Raw genomic sequence first — 23514 nt, forward strand, 5'->3', positions numbered from 1 at the left:
CTACTGTTCAGTTGATATATGCACACAAATCATTTTTTCAAGGTAATCTTAAAACATAGTATTTAACATGTTTGCTGCCAATTGATGTGCTTTTGCATCATGGAACCTTTACATAATGCAGAATTACATCAACTGAAAACAAATGTGTGACTGGAGGGTCAGCACCTCTTTAGTGCCTCGTCAGGACTGACACCATCATGTCCCAATTGACACGGAAGCTGAGATGGCATGTTGATTCGGTCCCATGAGCAGTTTTGTACACAGGCGATTGGATTTGGGATGGAGATGGGTTGAGAGACAGTGTACTAGAAGTGAATCACTAGGGTACCAAGTTAACAACTAATAACAATTTAATTACATAGGCAACATGATACAATTTATAGTTTCATTACAGTTTGTTAGGCCTTAACTTCAAGGGATCTTTAATTGAAAGTGGTTGCGAGAGAAGAGAGAGAGTTTATATGAGATTCACGTGGAGATAAATTGGATGATGATGTTCGAAAATAGTCTGGTGCACATTCTTGGGAGGTGTTCTTGATCGTATAGCGATGTACCTTTGTCCCCTGAGATAGAGTTTGTCTTCAAAATGTGTACCCGTAGATGAAGAAGTATCCATTGAACTGAAGTATCCACAAGAATTAGGTATATTTGTTGGCACTAAATTAGGCACTAGATAAGGGATGATATTCCATTGAGGGACTGGCGACGACTGCCTAAACTTTCAGTTTCTGGCTATATTTACTTGGAGAAATTGAGATAGTAGGTTGAGAGGTTATAAGAAAGCATTGCTTTTACTGCTGAGAACTTAACAAATGATTTACTCCCAGATGTGAAAGTTGATATTACGACATTAAATTGTTTATGCTGAAGTCTGATTTATCACAAATGTGTTAATATATCTAATATCTTGTTTCTTATTATAAATGTTTATGTGTCTATAAATACCAATGTATGTACAGGTAGCCCTCGGTTTATGCCGCAGTTCTGTTCCTACAAAAGCCAGCACAAATCGAATCGCTGTAAAATGAACCATATTTACACTGAGGTATAGGGTTAGGTTCTATATAAGTGAAAAATATGCAAATAATTTTGTTTATTAATACATATAATGCAAAATACAAATAAATTTAATTTTTAAAATGTATTTTATCATAAAATAAAGTGAAATGTTTTTATTAAAAAGTTTTAGTTTCAGATCTCTTACATTTTTCGGAAAAATTATCAATCTTTAATTGTTTACATTTTTGTTTTCTTTCATTGAGAATTTCGGAATATGGTCAAATGGATGTGATTATGTTCCTTTTTACATTTGCACTTTGCTCCCAATCATTGTCTAACTCACAAAGTTCATCTGTCAAACTTTCCATAGTTGAAAGGATACATTAACTCGACATAGAGCTACAGATAAGTGGAGACACTGATTGGTCAACCACCGGTCACTGTAGCACATATATAAGGTCAGTTTCAGCAGGAAAATTCAAGATGGCTAAGGAGAGATAGATATCATCTGACTGACAAGAAGTAGATATCATTGAAATCATATCATAGAAATTCATATCATAGAAATTGGCTAATAATTCTGGCTAATAAAAAAGTATCTTCTGGCCAACAAGAAGTAGATTTGTTTCACTAACTGTGCCGGAAGTGCTACTGCATCGAAAGGTGTTTTCCTGAATGAACTAATACGGGATACATTTATTGGCGCTATGGATTCAGACACTATTTATTGGACTATTAAGTTTAATAACTTGACTCATGGGTACCTAAACGTTTAGTATTTTAATATTAATTTAATGCAAATGTATACATACCCAATAATATTAAACAGAAAAAATAAGTATATTCAATAAAAATCTTTGTTTTAACGAATGTACAATGTCGTGGCTCGGTAAATACGTCAACACTGAAATGAAAATCAGTCTAGCATAGGGAAAATCAGGGAATTACACCGCAAAACGGTGAATTGCGCAGCGGCATTATTGTGAATCTGTGTAAATTGAGCTGGAGTAAACCAAGGGATACCTGTATATATATCACAACTGAATTTTTATCTTAATTAATATTGACTTTGAATATTATTATATACAATTCTACTAATTAAATAAAAATAATGTTTTTATTTAAAAATTTTCCACTAGCAACTAAAACATGCTGTGTTTTTTAAAAATAATTGAATTATTAATTCAATTCAATGTAATAAATAAACATTAAAAAAATTAATATATTTATTTACAGTTTGATGTTCAAATACAATACCCAAGGATTTGGAATGAATATCAAGACTGGACTTGTAATTTAACTGGGTGTAAGGCTACTGTTCAGTTGATATATGCACACAAATCATTTTTTCAAGGTAATCTTAAAACATAGTATTTAACATGTTTGCTGCCAATTGATGTGCTTTTGCATCATGGAACCTTTACATAATGCAGAATTACATCAACTGAAAACAAATGTGTGACTGGAGGGTCAGCACCTCTTTAGTGCCTCGTCAGGACTGACACCATCATGTCCCAATTGACACGGAAGCTGAGATGGCATGTTGATTCGGTCCCATGAGCAGTTTTGTACACAGGCGATTGGATTTGGGATGGAGATGGGTTGAGAGACAGTGTACTAGAAGTGAATCACTAGGGTACCAAGTTAACAACTAATAACAATTTAATTACATAGGCAACATGATACAATTTATAGTTTCATTACAGTTTGTTAGGCCTTAACTTCAAGGGATCTTTAATTGAAAGTGGTTGCGAGAGAAGAGAGAGAGTTTATATGAGATTCACGTGGAGATAAATTGGATGATGATGTTCGAAAATAGTCTGGTGCACATTCTTGGGAGGTGTTCTTGATCGTATAGCGATGTACCTTTGTCCCCTGAGATAGAGTTTGTCTTCAAAATGTGTACCCGTAGATGAAGAAGTATCCATTGAACTGAAGTATCCACAAGAATTAGGTATATTTGTTGGCACTAAATTAGGCACTAGATAAGGGATGATATTCCATTGAGGGACTGGCGACGACTGCCTAAACTTTCAGTTTCTGGCTATATTTACTTGGAGAAATTGAGATAGTAGGTTGAGAGGTTATAAGAAAGCATTGCTTTTACTGCTGAGAACTTAACAAATGATTTACTCCCAGATGTGAAAGTTGATATTACGACATTAAATTGTTTATGCTGAAGTCTGATTTATCACAAATGTGTTAATATATCTAATATCTTGTTTCTTATTATAAATGTTTATGTGTCTATAAATACCAATGTATGTACAGGTAGCCCTCGGTTTATGCCGCAGTTCTGTTCCTACAAAAGCCAGCACAAATCGAATCGCTGTAAAATGAACCATATTTACACTGAGGTATAGGGTTAGGTTCTATATAAGTGAAAAATATGCAAATAATTTTGTTTATTAATACATATAATGCAAAATACAAATAAATTTAATTTTTAAAATGTATTTTATCATAAAATAAAGTGAAATGTTTTTATTAAAAAGTTTTAGTTTCAGATCTCTTACATTTTTCGGAAAAATTATCAATCTTTAATTGTTTACATTTTTGTTTTCTTTCATTGAGAATTTCGGAATATGGTCAAATGGATGTGATTATGTTCCTTTTTACATTTGCACTTTGCTCCCAATCATTGTCTAACTCACAAAGTTCATCTGTCAAACTTTCCATAGTTGAAAGGATACATTAACTCGACATAGAGCTACAGATAAGTGGAGACACTGATTGGTCAACCACCGGTCACTGTAGCACATATATAAGGTCAGTTTCAGCAGGAAAATTCAAGATGGCTAAGGAGAGATAGATATCATCTGACTGACAAGAAGTAGATATCATTGAAATCATATCATAGAAATTCATATCATAGAAATTGGCTAATAATTCTGGCTAATAAAAAAGTATCTTCTGGCCAACAAGAAGTAGATTTGTTTCACTAACTGTGCCGGAAGTGCTACTGCATCGAAAGGTGTTTTCCTGAATGAACTAATACGAGATACATTTATTGGCGCTATGGATTCAGACACTATTTATTGGACTATTAAGTTTAATAACTTGACTCATGGGTACCTTTACGTTTAGTATTTTAATATTAATTTAATGCAAATGTATACATACCCAATAATATTAAACAGAAAAAATAAATATATTAAATAAAAATCTTTGTTTTAACGAATGTACAACGTCGCGGCTCAGTAAATACGTCAACACTGAAACGAAAATCAGTCTGGCATAGGGAAAACCAGGGAATTACACAGCAAAATTGCGAATTGTGCAGCGGCGTTATTGTGAATCAGCGTAAACTGAACCGGCGTAAACCGAGGGCTACCTGTATTTTTATTTAGTTTCCTTTTATGATATCCATGAACTTTTGTTCTGAACTTCTGAACATGATCAGAGAGATGTTATATGCTATATGCTATATAAACTCATATAAAGTTTTGTTATAATTGTTAGGATGGGCTAGAAAAATATTACAAAAAACACCTGTTCTCACTGAAAAGTTTGGGGAGTAGAGTTGTTATCGGCTAAAATACAGGAAGTCAAACTTATGTTGACTGTATGCTGAGAAATTCTAATAATTCACTCCTATAATAATGCTCGGAAACTATTTAGAAACTACCAATTTTGTTGTTAGTTCTGTAGAGCAAACAAATGAGGATCATTACATGTTATAAACATTAAATTTTTTACTTAAGTTTATCAACTTTATTTTAGAACTTATTATAACCATTATAATACATTTTATTAACATTATAAATATGATAATTATAATATAAACAGAGAAAAACAACAAAAAATTTTGGCATTCAATTAACATTTGTTTTTTCAGTACTTTACAGTTTAGGATATTCCCTCAAATATTTTTTGTTTGTTTATTTTATTGCCTTTATAATTACAACTACAACAAACTAATGAAGACCAGCAATTATCTATTGTGATATTCTCACAATGCCAGGCTGCAATTTTTAATCATATTTTTAATTTATTTCACTTAAAATATATGCTCTTCACCTCAAATTAGTACTGTAGTGTCTTGCCCCTGTACATCATACTTTTCTGTTAGCCATGGAGTCATGCTGGTCATCTATCAAACTCCTTTCAAGGGAAAATTTTTGAATTGAAATAATACGACTTTCAGTTTGCATCAGAAGTTCATATATAGTTAATTGGGTCCTCCTGCCCCTATGCTTTCTATATCTGCTCTTGACTTTCATGTATCTAACTCCATTCTTGAGATTAAAGAAGGACAGATGACAGTGCAAATTTATAGATCCACAATTTTTTCAAATTGCAGCCCAATGAAATGGAAGAAAGTTTTTAATGTTTGAGATAGTATAAAATACTATCTCAAACATTTGTGCTGGTGTATACACTTGCATGAATCGTATGCTGCTACACAATAAATATTGTATTTTTTTTCCCTAGATTAAGTGTTAAATTTAAGTTAATTTTCAATTCTTTAATCTATACTCAAATTTATAACAAAAATATTTCAAATTTAATTCTTCTACATTTTTCTTTCTAACAATCATCAGAATTATTTAATGTCTTACTAATCAAAAATACCATACTTACTTTACCCTCAAATTCTTCGGTCTCTTTGTGTTTAATATGCTCATCCAATACTTTGGAACAGAATTTTCCGATGTCAGCACTACACGCGTGCTTCAGTCGATAATTTAACCTATAATCTGTATTCTGTTCTATCATACGTTTCAGAATTAGTTTACTACACTGTGGATCCATATATTCATTGCGATATTCTTTCAAACAGTCCAAAACCTAATGATAAATAATAATTTTATACATATAACTTAATGGTTCTTTAATGAAAAAATAAATAAATAAGAATAATTAACCAAAACAAAAACAAAGCAAATTTTTAAATGAAAAACACCTAATATTTTCTATTCATGATTCATAAATTTTATAAAAAGTAACAAAGAACACACTGAGTGCAATGTTAACAGGTTTTTATTTGTGCTAGTACTTTCAACATACTTAAGTTCATCATCTTCAGGTAAACGAAATTTAAAAATAGAACACAATGTTCTAATGTAAATGAAACATATTTTATTTAAACTGAAATTAAAAACCATTTAATTTCATAAGCTGTCATGGGATAAGCTGTCAGGGGTCTACAGCATACCGATTATAGATCGCAGATGTGATAGAAACCTTCTGTATGTAGGCTCCACCAAACGATCCTTAGAAGTTAGACTCAAATAACACGCAGCTGATATTCAGAAACAAAGGAGCATGACGGCGCTAGCAGTATATGCCTCCAATCCGGATATAGACCCCGAATTTAAGAAAGCAAGAATTATCCGCACCATACAGCACATACACCATATCAGATGGCTAGAGGCGGCCAGCATATACTTAGCTAACCTTAAGGATAATCAATGCATCAATTAAAAAGAAGAGATTATGTTATCAACAGCGTGGCTAGTGTTTATGAATGATAATGTATGATAGCCCGTTTTGGAGTCAACTGCGCATGACATACAACGACGGAAACGGGAAACGTGCATTCGAACTTATATATTTTGAATTTAAAGTTTTTACGAGCTGCATTTTCCATCAGAGATTCGAAAAAGGCTGAAGAAGAACCATTATAGGGGTTTGAAAACATTAGTTTTGGTTCGTTTTGGATCGTTAAGAATTAGTAGACGCACCGGTAACAGGTTAGAAAGAGTTATGTTACTATTCTCCGGTGTTGTAGTAAAGATGTGTAGAAGCAACATCATTTTTCAAGCAAGATAAACTAACAAGAAATTGCTACTGATTTCAATTGTCACCATGTGTAATACACATCTCTTTAATTTAATTTACTTATATCTATTTCTAGGAATATACATCTATTAGCCACGACAGGGACAGCCACAGAGCAAGTGACAGCTACAAATCACCCAGACCCTGAGCTGTATTTGAGATCCCAGAAAATGAAACAGAAGAAAAAAATAAAAAATAAAAATTTTTAATGACATTAATTGGTTAAAATTAATTTCAGTTTTTAAACCCAAATTGTCCACACTAAACACCAAACTGGCCATAATAACGAACAACTGCACCTCGGAGTTTACTAAACAACACATAACTCAGAAGCCTTTAACTGATGCAAATTAAAAATTTAACAATACAAACGTTTTCAGACACCTCCTGGGTCCTTCTTCAGATAAAGAATCATTTGAAACGATATTAAATACGTAAAAACAGTTGTTTGGAATGATTTTTAAATAGAAAAGATAGAACGGAATCACGTGCTCAATAGTTCCGAATGTAAAAGTTTCTACGCCATATTGAAAGTCATTTAAAATATTTTCCCTTTTTTATCCAAATATTGTTCAAAGAATCTTTATGTTAAGCAAAAAAAAAATCACATAAACACGTACATGTTTAAGTGATGTTTTTAAAGAAGACATTCTATACATGTCAAAAGTGCTTGAGAAATATTTTGTATTTATTTTGTGGTTCAAAAACGTCTGAAGTACGTGTTGTTTACCAAACTGGTCTGTCTAACACAACACCAACCTATCTTAATTGCAAATATTAATCTACAATTAAGATAGGTTGGTGGTGTGTTAGTTCTAAGTATCAGAAAAACAAGAATGTACTTGAGGCAGCACATTTTCAAGAACAAAATTTCTCCAAAATATAATTTCATAAAAAAAAAATAAAGAAATTAAAGTTAAAATTTGACATTGGACATCCAGCAGCTAAATCAGATAACTTCATGGTTAAACTTGAAACAAAAATAACAAACAAATCATTTAAAGGAATCAAGTTTCTAATATGGTAAAGTACTTTTGAGATTGTTCCTTCCATCATCAAATCCAAATGTTTAACTGTTTCACACCTGAACAGAATAGCTGCTTTAGTTCAAATACAGATAGTTATATTGTGTTCAAGTATGAACAAGCAAAGTTCATTTAAAATTCAAACAAAAGTTTTAAAAACTAATGGCTGAACTAACAAACATAGAATCAATAACCAGTGTGAAGAAAACAAAAAAAACTATCTTTGGACAAATGTTTTCCAACTCCTTTTGAGATCTTCATCAGGTGTTATAACAGTTCCCAATGAAACATCATTCAGAACATAAAAGCTTTTTTTAAAAGACTGTTCCACCAATAAGTATAAAACTGTTCAAACTATAAGTATAAAAAATTTAAAACCATGCCATGTGTTGTCCCGAGCATAACATAGATTCAACCAATGACTATATCGTCATGTAAAGTAAAGCCCGCCAAGCCATCAACGTCATCATTTCCTCCTTAAAATTTATAGAAGTTGATGCAAAATTAGCTTTAAATATTTCTAAGACCTCCAACCATCTGAGATGTTCGGTGTGGGATGTTGTGAGAAGGAGTTTAGCTAGCGTGAAGTCCATCACAATTTCTGGATCTGCTGTATAAATAGAGAGGGCTGTGAAAGTTCTAGCATGCTGCATATCCAAGACATGTTCTTGTATCCTGGTTCTGTTAACCTGCTAAATTTAACATGTGCATTCTAATTAGTACAAATTAACATTAATGTTAAAATTTATATCAATATTCTAAAATTTGTTTTTGTTTTGCCTAAAGAAGACATTCTATACATGTCAAAAGTGCTTGAGAAATATTTTGTATTTATTTTGTGGTTCAAACACTGTAAAACTGAAATATTATATATTATATCATAAAAACAGTACACCTCTGAACCTTAAAAGTACAATTCCAGAATAGTTTAATGCAGATAAAACACAAATGCTTTCGATCTACGTAGGAGATCATCTTCAGGTTAAAGCATTCTCAAATGGAATGTGGAAAATGGAACATTCTTAAGATTATTTGAAAAAACATATACGAAAACATTTGTGTTTCATCTGCATTAAACTATTCTGGAATTGTACTTTTAAGGTTCAGAGGTGTACTGTTTTTATTTATTTATTTTGAGTTTACTCATCAAAACCTTATTAATGCTGATAGGCAGTGCTCTTATACTTTTATCTGAATTTTAAATATTGACAGAAATAAGCTGGGACCATCAAAATCTCCATTTTTAAGAGATTTATATGCCCCTATGAGCAGTGCTGATTTCTCCTTTCATAAACTAAAGGACAATACCTGAAAAATATATTTGATGAAGTGACTTAAAAAGAATTACTTGGCAGAAATGTATGACAAGTGAATTTAATCAGTTCAAGACAGGTTCAAAGGAACAAATGTTTGGTTAAGTATGAATGAAATCACAGTTTGGAAGGTGTGTAGTAAATATCATTGTTGGAGCTCTAGATTCAGTATTTAATACTAAGGAGGAGGCAGATGAAAAAACATTTTAAATTCATACAGCATTTGTTAAGCAAACAAATCACCCCTTAAGTTCTTCACCCAAGATGTCTCAGGCAAGGTGAACTCTCGTGTAGTTCCTTGTCCAAGTATACTCGGGTTTGGTACATAGCATTACAATAAAAACAGTCCTTACAGTATAACTTTTCCAAAAGTGTATGGGCTAGTACATATGCATTGTTATCTATGACCTTTGCAAATTTTATAAATTATTTTTGCCACAAAAGTTTTTTTTATAATGTTTTATTAATTAGCATATTAATTGTCCTCATTGCTTTTTTGAGAGTTTTGTTTTATCAAATTATTTAAATCGTTCTAAACTTCTATTGGACCAATTTGACTTTGATAAAATTTTTAAAAATACTATTGAATGTTTTTTATGACATCAGCAGGTTATTTTTGTTTTTCATTCAGTAGAATATTTTATATATACCTTTTTTCGGTTTCCCCATATTTTAATAGTGTGAAGATCCAGAGGGGTTAATTAGAGCTAAATTAGTTTATTAATTTAACTATCAATTAAAGGGAAAAATCCAGAGAAGAAAACCCAGATCTCCACCAGGAACTTCCTGATTGAAAGATAAGGCCCTTTGAATCACCAAATATTCCTCTGAATCACCAATTATTTTAATGTTTGGACTTATGTTTTAAACTTGGTCAAAACATTCAATTATTAAAGATGGGAGACTGTCAACCGGACAGAATTATGAGGTAAGATGAGCCACAATAGCGGATAGAAAATATCCATAATTTGTCAAAACATACGATTTTTGACAGCCCATATCAGCAATACTCGGACCCAACTCAAACTTAGAATGCATTAAATCAAAGTCACCTGAGTCAATTCTCATGGGCAACACATACAAAAAAAGGGTTGCATCTGATCACGAGTGTGGACATTCCCTGGGAGACCATACAAGGCAGACATCTCCAGCATTGCCATATTTCGGAGTGAACATCTCCATAGAAGGAGTTTCCTGTCTCGCCAAGTTCCAAGCATAGAGCTCGACTCACCTGCCAAACGCCCAGACAATCTACACAGATGCCTCCACCAAAATAGAGAGCTGCATCTCTCTCTCTGAGGTATTTAGTGTCTTGTTAAACAGTTGTGAACTGTCTCTCGATCTACTTAGACAAAACCGTAAGAATGGTATCTTGTGCAGTTTTTTAGTCTGGTAGCTGTAGTATAATTACTTTTTGTATATAGTTGTATTTCGTAGTGTCCTGTATACTGTAGATCAGTGTTTCTCAACCTCTAATAAATCGCCATCCCCTTCAACGTAGTATTGCCCCCTTCACTTCAAAATTCCGATGCCAAGAGCCAAGGCAAATGCCAAATTTGTACTGCATTGAGTAGACTTGTGACTAGTATAATGTTATTTGTTTAATTATTGTACAATATAACAAATAAAATATCTAATTATTCTTAATATAATGTTTTACTATATTGCCCAGAAAATTGTTTTTCACCCTCCAAAATATAAATTGTTACTAATTGCCCCCTCAACATGGAAAATGCCCACATGGGGGCGATATCACCCCCATTGAGAAACACTGCTCTAGATTATGGTTATATTAAACTTTTGTTATGCTTGTTGATCAGATTACCTGTTTCTCTTGGACCCTACCAACTTACTCATTGTGCTCCCCACTCAACCGTCAAATCAACCCTCCTACTCCACATTCTTTTATGATTCACAAGTTAGGACGTGATCTTTGAACTATCCTAACTAGTGTCAGCTCCTGACAGGGGACAGAAATCTCACAACTTCCTTGTCTCCAATCATCCAGCCATCCAGTGTCCACATGAATGGTTTTCACCAAACTGTTGGCAAATAAGCAGTCTAAAGGGCCTTTGCCCCCTTTCCCCTAAACCCTCTTTGCCCTATAGCATAAAAATCAGAAATTTTGTGTTATATTTGAATAGATGTGGTAAACAAGTTCCCTTCCTGCCTTAAACTGTTCCTACCCTGAGGCGTACATGTAATGTCCAGGGAAAGCAGTTACCATTTGTTCTCAAGGGCAATTAGTTTGTAAACAATGTAGACTGCATGTGTGAATTTCCACACACTGTCAAATGAAATAACAACAATCCCTACAGCTATATTTATCAAATAACAAAAAAAATGGCAATTTTTTGACTGTCAGATTCACTTTTAAGTAGAAATAATTATTTAATATAAAAAATCAATAGATTAAAAATTTCCTGAAAAGAAAGTAATTAGGCCTTGGGAGCTAAAATCGTTGAACAACTGCAAAAACAGTTGATTACACAATGCATATTTTATGGCCAGCAGGAATCAAATACAAGAGAGTGTTTCTTTACGTAACAAATGCAACATACCATATGATTAAAGTGGGAGGGACATTAAATGTTTTTTTTACTCAAAAAGGTTCCATATTATGTGCATAAATCTTGCATTAAATCCTGTCTATGGCAAGTACACAGAAATTTTCCAAACATTAATGAATTAATCTCAAAAGTAAAAAAGTTTTTGTGAAGATGCATTCAAGAAGACAGGAGTTTGTGAGACAACTGCATTGTACCTCATTGCCTCCTGAACCTGTAATAACCAGATAGAGTATCTGGATAAATGCTGACTGTTATGCTGATAATTATAAAGGCATAAAAAGAATCATTCAAGCCAAAGCTTGAATGATTCTCTGACCTGTATGATGCTGTGAGCATAGAAGATGCCAATAGTTGTTCTAGAAAAATAACTATTGAACATAAATTAGCTTTCATCAAAGCAAAATTTCAATTCCTTGAAAATGCTATAGAAACATTGAAAGAAAGGATGACATTGTGTACTGCTGTCAGTTTGATTGAAAGTGTTGAAGAAAGACTTAGTGAAATTTTAGGAACAGTAACTAAAAAGATACATGAAAAATTTGAATTTGTTTAAATGAGAGAAATCAGACTCTCTTTTGAGAGTTTTAAATGCCAAAATTTGTATAAAAATTTTCTTTCATCATTATTTCCCTTATTTCACCCGTTTTCCACCCCTTTGGCTGGAGACTAGACCTTTTGACCCCTCAATGTACTGTGCCACTTCGACTTTTACCGCCCAGACGGTCAAAGTCATCCTAAACGACCGAAGAACAACTCCCCTCACCCCAGGGGATTGCTCCGTTCTAAGGTAGCTGCGGTGTACAATTAAATAACCAATTAACAACAACAAACACATGTTACTGTCTAGAGGGTAACCAAAAAGGTCACTTGTAAGGGTAGACCGTACAGTGAGAAACTATATCATGTTACCAAGGAGGGCCGGCCAGTCATCACCCCAAGTGATGACTACTTTAATGCTGACTGGTCAGTCGAGGTGACAATGATGGTCATAACTGCGTCACCATGACGGGAATGACAGTAATAAATCTGAAGAACTGTCAAAATTCAAGTAAACAACATATGCAGCAAAGACAATTACATCAGAAAATCCCCAGATATTTCCCATGCTAACCATGTAGAAAAGGGGATCGCTCCCGCACCTCCAGGCGATTGCTGAGAAGAAGCCCAAGGACCAGACTCCTCCAACCTGCTCTCCACTTGAGATCTTCGCAGTTTCTGATCGCCACTGCACACGAGGTAAAGACTTAGAAAAATTTTTACTTCTCTCTTTCCCAGTTTTAGATTAGGTCTTAGAAAATTCACGGGTAGTGGACCTTCGGCGGTCCCGCCGACGGGAAAGATGGACAGCAGCAGTCTATTATTGTTGCAACGTGGAAATATTATTATTATTATTACTATTTTCCTCTTGTTTGAATTTGGAATGTACTTGCATGTATTTGTATCATTTGTTATAAATTAAATATGTTATTCTTAATTTTAATATTGTGTCATCTTTGAGTGCGACCGACACCTCATCACGACCTCGCTACTCCTCCCACTCACTTAACCATCGCCATCCCTGACAACGAAGCCAATAAGTGGGGAGAAGCTCACCGCTCAAACCCCCTCGGTTCACATAAATAAAAATAAAGGTTGAAAACATATTATGTAACTAGCCAAGATCTTAAGAAGTAGAAAAACAGATTTTATCTGTGGAAGTAGCTTCGTTTGTTTTTGCTCCTGTTAAGTCATGTGACATCAAAAGAAATTTTTGAATTATTATTAATAGTAGTAATAATATACAGAAACAAAACACACTTTACAACTGAGAACTTAAAACAATGTTTTGTTAGGCATTGCAACCAGAGAATATATAATTTATTTATATACAGTATAACTGATTCGATAAATAAACTAATATAAAAAAAAATTAATCAAAACATGTCTAAGCTTATCAATTTTTTTTGAGAATATTTTCATGTTTTTAGAGAATATTTTAAGCTTTTGAGGAAATATTATAAGCAAATATTTTCAATTTTTAAGAGCATAATTACTCAGATCTTAATTAGTATTATTTAGTACATAAAAAAAAATAGGGAAAAAACAGGATATATGAGACAAATATCATCTGCATTACAGTCACTTTAAATTGCAAAATATATGATGATAAAAATTGTAAGCAGGAAATTAGAGTTTTCCCAGAATCCTTTAAATAATATTTAAGATAACTTAGAATTATAATTTTAATATTTAAATAAAATTACCTGAGACATTTGAGCTGATTCACAATACTTTTTTATCATGCGCTTGCACGTCGTCATAAGATTATAGTCTATGGAATTATCAAACATTTCATCTTTTTCTCGATTAAATATGACTCTGTGACAGGCAGACGATAACTGTTTCTTGTGCTCTTTCAAGCATTCCAGTACCTAAATTTCAATAATTATAAAAATTAAACAATTGAAAAGTAATGAATAATGAAGTAAAAGAAAAAAATTATTATATTTTAGAAGTGAATATCATGAATGTGACTTAAACATTGATGTGTGTTAAACCATCAGTGGCAAACTGTATAAAAGCAAATATAACTTTTATTCAGTTTTTTCTGGTAATTTAAATGCAATGACTGATTTCCTTGATCCTTTTTATCGCATCTGAGGTATGAGTAACAAGAGTGAAGGCAAAGACACAGCATTTGTTCTCTTCTTCCACAGTTCAAATATGGCTTTTATTGCTTTTTTCTAGGGAAGTTGGATATCCAATTTTCTTCTCTCTCTCTCCATTTACAAATGTGTCAAATTACAATGTTAAAATTCTGATTTTCATAAAGAACAATTAGTTATTAATTCCATTGTAAAACTATATATAAAAATTACTTCTGTTTTTACATATTAGTAGTGTAGTGGGAATGACTTTGCACCAGAAATAGCTCTTTGAATAAAATAATTTTTGTTGATACATTATGTCACAAGAGTTCACAATGACAACTAAATTCTTTTAGAGTTACTATCAGTCAAGCAGTTAAAGTGGTTTGTGTTCATTGCCAAATGATAAATTATTATAATGCCATGCCATCTTTTTTCTTTACAAATGAGTATTTCAATTTGACTAAGCTTAAACTGACTTCATGAAAGAAATTGAAGATTTAAGCTTACATTTGTAAAATAAGAATCAAGAAATACATTAAAATTGATAAATATTTTGGGAACTAAGTCCCATCTTTAGATCCATCTGAAAACAGTTCTATATTACACATTCAAAAAATCAATGGTTTGCTTTAAAATAATTTAGAATGTCTGTTGTTTCATTGCAAATATGTGACTGCTTCAGCCAGTTAGCAACAATTGTGATTTAGAACATTGAAGCAGACCCCTGAAGGACTGTTTTGCCATTGCACAATTTTATTGTGTGTGTTGATAATTCTCACATTCCAGGGTTAAAATCACCCTTTTGTTTGCTATTGAGTGCTTCATTTCCTTTAATAGCAGCTATCAAAGGAGATGAAACAATCAACAGCAGATGAGATAACTTAGAACAGCAGATTAATTAAAAATAGCAACTGTTGTTAATTCATCTGCTGTTTTAAATGTTAAAAAGTTTGAATTTGGAATGAATGTTCATGCTCATGTCAATATATTTTGATCTCTCTTTCTCTAACTGGTAAGACTAGGGCTGCTGTAGCAAGGCAATCTTCTATGTTTTACTTAGTTGTCAAAAAGTGCTACAATGTAGTAAACCCAATTTTGTTTTACACAGAAAATACATTCCTGAAAAATTCATGTAACAAAAGACATAATACAAATAAAAAAATATAATATAATGATCAATTAATATAATAGAAAGTGTTTAAAGATAATATTTCAATTTTATCTAATAAATTGGAAGAGGAACAACTGTAACTTACTTCTCAGGATAATTTAATAAATTTATACTATTTGCACTAATTTTAATTATTTTTATTTTTTATTTGTCTTTTTCATAGGAGTATCTCTAATTTTTAATACCAAATAGCATTGAACTGAACTTCAATGCTATTTGAATTCATTGCTAAATATTCACTATTGCAATTGGTTTGTGCAATATTCGCTATTGAATTTCATAAAACACAGAACGTATCTACCATGTCATAGGGGAGGGTCTACTGTAATTTCATTTTTATACTATTTTTTTCTATTCTGAGTATTTTTAGAGTATTAAGTAAGATCTTGCAACCTTCACTATTGCAATGTATGGCTACGGCAGAATTAGTGTAATTAAATTTAATAGCATGTGAAAGTTCTTTTAGTCTGATTTTTAGGGTTCTTCCAGTTTCACCTATGTATTGGTAATTTGGTTGGCAGCTGCAGGATATTCTATATATGATGTTATTTTGTTGCATTATGTCAATATTTTGAATAATATTTTCTTTATTTATTAGTAATTTTTTGATATTATTAGTAAATACAGGGGCTAGAGTTGTTATGTTATGTGGTTTTAATAACTTTATTGAAAAATGTGGGGATACAGGAAGACATCAGAATTAATAACAACATGGGACTGAAGCTACATGAGGGGTGGATTGACATCGTTTTCACTTAACCTTGAAACAGATGCTGAACACATGTAGGGAGTACAGTCACATCACTTTGTAAAATGCAGATGGACAGTGCAATTGACTTCACAAAGGCTTATAGATCAGATGTATTTTGTTTGTGTTAAAATCTGGAGACCAATTGGTTTTAATAAGAGTAAGTTCATTGTTATCTTCCTTTCCCCCTTTTTTTTGTGTTTTTTAATATACTTAACAATATTTATTATTAATAGTGTAACCGTCTACCAGAATTTGGAATATGTAGGAGAAACTAAGACATTTACTGGTCCCAGATAATATGTTACACCACATTGTCATTGTATTCTAATTTATACTTGATATTTTAGTTTTAGTATATGGGTTACATTGAGAAATTGTAAATGCAGTGCACTGCATATGTTGGTTATCGTGTTGTATTGGCAGGTTATTGGTATTGTATTTGTTACGTTGTTACCATGTGTTTGTAAGCTGATGAGGGGTCCTTGTACTCAAAATGCATACTTACCTAAATTTGATATGTGATTATTAAAGACCAACTGTTTTTTTTATAAAAGTTCTGGTCCTTCTTTCAGTTGGCCTTGGTGTGATAAGTCCTGCAAATTGTTACACTCTATTTAGGTTATCTAATTCTGTCTAATTTATAGTTGTGAGCAAAAAGCGTTGTTTATTATTATTAGAATTAGGCAGTTAGAATAATAACAAATTAACTGTAATTTTTAAATTATACTTCCCAGAGAAACTTTTTAGACAATGTTTACACATTATCCCAATAGCATTGCTACCCAGCATGATAATATGGTTTTCTTTTTTAATTATTGAGATTCATTCCATTCTAATAAAAAAATTTCCATAAATTATTGAAGAAGTAAAACTGGTAGTTGTTCATTTCTAGTGTGAAACACTACTCAATTTGGTTACTCTCAGAGATATGTCATTACCAAATATTCCAGTTTTATTCCTTAAATGATAGATTAAAAGGCATTTTAAATTTGCTGCATAGCAATAACATACATTAAGACAAATATATTGTGTCAAAAGAAAGAAATATCTGTACGAAAACTTTGCCATATTGTAAGGAGTAAGAAAATGTTTAAACTAATATTGATAATAAAAATGAAATATATAATACATTTTGAAAAATAAAATAAATAGGTGATGTAATGATTTTCTATAAATATTCAAGGATTTTAAACTTCTTAATTTCTTGTTAAAATATATAAAATTAAAAAATGTCATTTTTTAGTGTTAATACATCATTTATTATTTTAAAAATCTGATATTCCTAAAATCAGTTTTCAATAACATTTTACCTGAGATTCTCCAGGGCTTCTATTATTGCAAAACTTAATCTGGTCATTTTTACAAGCATTTTCCAATGCAGGGTCTAAATGGATATTCTCATCCTATTAAAATATCAGTAAATATTTTTAATATTAAGTTCTTTTTTAGTTATTAAGATCTATATAGGTAATTTAAACTTAAAGTTTAACTATTACATCATATTTACATTATTAGCATATAAATGAATGATGTTAATGTTAACCACGAAAAGTGAGCTACTAACAGCACAACTTATTGATATCCAGCAATGAGTTTAATACCTTAAAAAAATTTTTAACCAATCACAGGTTCTTCTCACTTTGAAAACATACAAAATTCAAATAAATTCTAATGGATAGAATGCATAATCGATGTTCTAAATTTAAAAAAACAAAATACAAAATTCTAAAGTTATAACATAAACCAATAAGATGACACACAGAATAATATCAAATGGGATAAACCCTCTGTAAAACAATAAATGCTAAAGTTCAAACTTCATAAATACATATCCATGCTGTGGATAAACTGTCTGCATCTCTAAAATCAATGCATGTTTGCTCCTTTTGAGCCTTATATATTTCTAGCATTTCCAAGTTTTGGAAGTCGTTAGATTTTTAGTAAGATGGATTATTGCTACGTCTTTCGATGCAATTTGTACACCTTGCTGTCTGGTATATGCCACTAGGACTGTGTTATATGTGTTTCTATTAAATACATACTGATGTTACTTGAGTCTTGCTTTTAGATTATGTGCAGTGATTCTCAAAGTATATTAGTTTTCATTGAAAACACTGGTCCTCCAGTGAGATGGAGTAAAATACCAGTGTGGTAGAATGTTTTACTAGTAGGTACCCTACTAAAACTTAGTCAAAAACGCAAAAAACCACATCTAAAATAGTACAGTAGAGGCCAAGTTCTTCAGGGTAATCCTTAACCCTCTCCTCTGTGAGAAATTTAAAAAAAATCCCTTCTTAATGAGCATTCTCATGGCATACCCTACTAAAATGCAGTCAAAAACGTATAAAAACTGCATTTATTGTTAATTAAAATAATTGCTAGGGGTACAAAAGTCTATTTAGTACAAATCAGATGAAAAGATTGCAAATTTAATATATAATTACAAAATATCTTTGCTCATTTACATCAGTTAAATTAATGCTTCTCAAACTATTTGAAATAACTGATCAATAATGTTTCTTCCACATACTTAGTGAATTGGTGTAATATCGAAACCGTAATATCATCATCTTCATATTAGCATGCAGCATATATAAGATAGCTATATAATTACAAAGAAAAGGATTTGTGAACAGATAGGAAAAGTAATATCTATAGTAAAATTATAAAAAATATGTGAGACATAGCATGCATTGCACATTTCATGCAAAAACCTTTCTGAAATTTAGTGTTGGTCTACAACAAGTAGTCCAGAATTAAGTCACTCCATTAAATATAACAATAATTTTTATATTATAATCACCAAACTCAGTTATGTACAAGTATCAGCATAATATAATCTATAATGCAAAAATTATAAAACTGACAAAAAAAAATGCTCTTAAATGAAATTCTTATCTATATCAAGATCACACACACAACTTTTTCACTGGAAAAAACCCTTTTAAAACAAGAAACAAACTACTGTGTCTATCAATGTTAATAAATTTATAATAAAACAACTTAAAACTTTACAAGTATTTTTGACAGCCTTTCATATCTGTTGTCTTTGGGCAAAGAAATTAAAAAAATGAATGACACATTACAAATACAGAATGGTGGAATAGAATACAGTTTGTGAGATTGCTGAATTGGTGATATCCAAATGTCAGATTTATCATTATGTGAGGTGAAGGAAAGTCAGGCAAATAGCTGCAGTGACAAACAAGTCTGTTTATTTATACTAAGTCTTACAATTTAGTGTGTCTTGTCAATTGTAGGTGCAGGACTGTAGCGTCTATGGCCCTAGGGCAGTCAGTTGAGATGCTTCTATGGTGTTGGAAGAACCAGTGACGAATGGTGAAAACCAGAAGTCCAAGGCAGGATGGTGTCACTAGGGATGAAGACAAGGCATATAACTTCACAACAGAAAGCAAAGTCAAGTCTGGTCAGATGACTTCACTGTTGAAAGCTGAAAAAAGTCTGCATAGTTAACTTCACAAGGGGAGGCAGGGAGAAGTCTGCCTTTGTCCTTGAGATCTGAATTTTTAAAAGATTCTCTTCCCCAGATCTCAAGCTTTTGATTGGTTAGTTTCCTGTATCTAGGCAGATAACAGACCATTTCGGTCTACCAAAAGTTTAATTCGACACTGCGTTTTAATCCAATCAAGAGAAATTAATTGCACCTTGAAACTCATGCTTGTATTTAATTTTTTTAAATTCTCATAAGTCTGACACAATCTCAGCACTATATCTATTTTAAAGGTTATTTAAAAACTTATTTTTTCTTATATTAATTAAATTATCAACAACCATGAGGCAGATAATAGTGAGGGCTGATCAGACCAACCAGTAGCCTGGGACACCCCCTAGTGGACATTTTTTATAAATTTCCATGAGGCACAGTTCCTTTGACTTTTTTGTTCCTATCAATATGCTCTACAGCTCTGTTAAAGTCCCAGTTGCATCATATGGATCTAGATTTCTACCTATTAAACATTCTATAAATACTTTATAATAGTTTAATTTGTTTATTTACCTTTGCTTGTAAACCTCAATTTTAAATGTATCTGCCATTTTTTCAACAAATTTCCTGTGAGTCAATATGCGACATTCACTGAGCCACGTGATGATGTAAACGCGAGGCACAAGATTAATCAAGGAATATAATAAGGCAAGACAAGGCATATAATAATTATTTATACCATTTAGTAAATTCATATCAATAATAAATTCCTATTACAAATAAAAATAATTTATTGTTAATTTAAAATCATCACTAGGGTGCCTCTAGTGCCCGTTTTTGGCATACCATTACGCAAACAAACGGACACGTATTCAATGGGTTATGTAGACAGATGATGAGCACAAACACTCAGGAATCAAAGTGAAAACATTTAATAAACACAAAAACGACTACATACATATGGAAACAAAAGAACCCAAAATCAGTTGGTATTAACTAATGGTGTTTTAGTATATTTAAAATTATATAAGGTAAAGGTTAACTTAAAACTATGCCTAAAGCTATACAAAATAAAGGTGAAAACACTGCTGTAACTGTATGACCAGTAAGCATTATCAGTGTAGACAGGTGTAATAAATCTTCATAATATTGCAAGGTGACATGATGTACAGAGTGCTGATACAAAACAGTTATAAGTTAGCCAATTATTGGTTTACAGTTATGAACTAAAGTTATACAGACAGATTATGTACATACCAAAAACAGTAAGATGACAGAGTTGCAGGTACCAGCGTTACAACAAAGTGCTGAGAGCGGTAGTAAGGGAAGTGTGTAACAGTTTACATCTGATGCACAAGTAGTGACAACATGTGATACAATTACAAGTTTACAACAGTTTTTAACAATATATAGTCATAACATCACAAAGATATTTAGTTTTTAAAAGACATAATTGTGCCATCCTTCGTCAATTTTAACATCTAGATTATCATTAATTCTATTAGCATTATTAATTTTTAAAATCTCTATATGTTCAAAATATTTAAGTTTATAGGTGTTAGTTTCGAATTTTAATGCTTTTATTGTACTTTTATCTATTTCACATCCATATAGATTGCAGTGTTTAGCAACTGCAGAGTATTCAGAATTGTATTTGATTGCGTTTGCGTGTTCTTTTGTATGAACTTCGAGGCATCTGTTTGTTTCATCTACATAGTTCATAGGATTATTACAGTTGCAGTTAAACCTGTATATCACATTGCTTTTTTTAAGGACATCCAACCAAACCACCCAAACAATATGGTTAATGTCCTTAAAAAAAGCAATGTGATGGGAGCACCAAAGTTGGATAATTGCAAAGTCCAAAATTCATTACGTAACAAAACCAAAGAACCGGCATAAAATAACTGCTCACTTTGAGAAGTAAATATTTTTGTCCATTTATAGAGGTCAACCTCAAGCTGGTGTTCTAAAATTTGAATTGCACATTTTTGGAACAAACCATAAACTTTACATAGCCATTGATTATTGGAGGATAGTTAATAGATGCCGATTGGTGGAATGTTTATACGTAGCAACAGTGGTAGTTAGTCCAGTATTACATCTTTCTGATGCACTTATTGCAACATAACAACCTCAATATGGCCCTGACATGCAATACACGCTAACATTTGAGGCACTGTCTTTGACTGGAATAATATAAATCTGTGATTTTTCCAGCATACACTAAGAGTTCCTATCTTAGCGCAGTAACCTACTCAAACTTGGCAGTAGAATGATAAGTATGGTATAATTATGCAATATATACGGGTGTGCTATATTTATGGGTAACTTTTTCCCAAGTAAAAAACAGAATTACCCACAAATTCTCTATTATTCTTAACAATCACAGTAGAAATAAGGTAAAAGGAATGTAGAACCGTGTTTGAGATCCCTAAATTTGGCTGAAATGTAGCCAGCATCAGAAACTGTTGAGTTAATATATTGTAATTCCACCAATTATTGTTGTTGGAAGATTGTGTGGAGCTAGACCCTACAAAAGAAAACAGAAATTACAGCATTTTTGTACATGCTAAGTTGAAAAGTTTCTAGTCCTCTCTAGATATAGTAGATTCATGTTAGCAGTCATAGTTATGCTAGTAATTTTCATTTGTGTCTGTTTCTATCTCATTCAGTTTTGTGTGTTGCATTACATTAACTTTATTTGTTAATTTTGATATTGATAGACTTACATTTAATTATTATTCTATTAATTAATATTGTATTTGAATCTAAAAGTTCAAACTGTATTCTATTCCAAACTTTCTGTATTTGTAATGTGCCATTCAATTTTTAAATTTCTTTGCCCAAAGATGACAGTTATGAAAGTCTGTCAAAAGTACTTGTACATTTTTAAATTGTTCTAACATAAATTTATTAACTTTGATATATAGAGTCTGTTCCTTGATTTATAACTTTTTTGATTTGGAGTGTTAATTTAAACTTTTTAAATTTTAAATGTCAATAATAAAAATTATAAACTAATAATGTTTAAGTAATAAAATAATAACGATTTCACAGGAAAAACCTATTGTATCAAAAATAAACTTACTCGTTGTATAAGTTCTACTCTTAGTTGACTCCTGCATTCTTTTGACACTTTCTGCTTTTTATTTGATAGTGTGTCATTGGTGACAATTTCACTCAAACATGCCACTACTTCCCATCTACAGATAAAATTATTTATTTATATACATGTAAATATATTAATAACAAGACACTCAATAATAGATATTAAATTATTAAAGCCTTACGAGTAAAAATTTTCAATAAATTTAATCTTAATTAATTATTCTGGCTAATAAAGTGTAACTAATAAATATTGATACTGCATGCTCAAGTTTAAATTCTTCTCATTTATTCCTTTCTACATATTTTCTTTCTCACTATCCAGTATTTTTTTTACATTATTATTTTTACTTTTACTGTGTATCGTTCTCATATAGTGTCCTATATTGTATCTCACAGGTGGGCCAAGTGCAAACCCTGTGAGACCAGTACAAAACTTCAAACAGTTTGGAGAAATTTTCTAACTATATGGCAAGTTGTCAGCATAGTAGCTTTTTGTAAAGATCTGTATAAATTTGAGTGAATGTCTATCGTCTTCAGACTTTTAAGTAATGAATGCAGGATAAATCCTGTGGCAGAGAGACTATTGATATGGTATGGACTTTATCATTTTCCATAGACATTTTACTTCTTGTGATAATTTAGGATATTTATATAAAAACCTAGTTTTTGGCTTTATTCTCAGTAATTTATCACATAAGGAACACTTATTGATATA

The 23514-nt window shown here is 31.6% G+C and overlaps 1 protein-coding gene across 1 annotated transcript in view; it reads right to left on the bottom strand.

Moving 5' to 3' along the window:
• Nucleotides 1-22902, bottom strand: part of LOC111614810 (Golgi apparatus protein 1-like) — a gene marked incomplete at its 5' end in the record, with an annotated part of 42238 nt that extends 19336 nt beyond the window's left edge. The window contains 4 exons of the mRNA XM_023356176.1: nucleotides 5584-5790; nucleotides 13935-14102; nucleotides 17554-17646; nucleotides 22780-22902. Coding sequence (XP_023211944.1) covers nucleotides 5584-5790; nucleotides 13935-14102; nucleotides 17554-17646; nucleotides 22780-22902 — 591 coding nt within the window. The remainder of the gene's footprint in view (nucleotides 1-5583; nucleotides 5791-13934; nucleotides 14103-17553; nucleotides 17647-22779) is intronic.
• Between the last annotated feature and the right edge of the window lie 612 nt (nucleotides 22903-23514).

This window comes from Centruroides sculpturatus, unplaced genomic scaffold (genome assembly GCF_000671375.1).
Source record: "Centruroides sculpturatus isolate CEXI.00-Female unplaced genomic scaffold, Cexi_2.0 scaffold2293, whole genome shotgun sequence".
NCBI lineage: Eukaryota > Metazoa > Arthropoda > Arachnida > Scorpiones > Buthidae > Centruroides > Centruroides sculpturatus.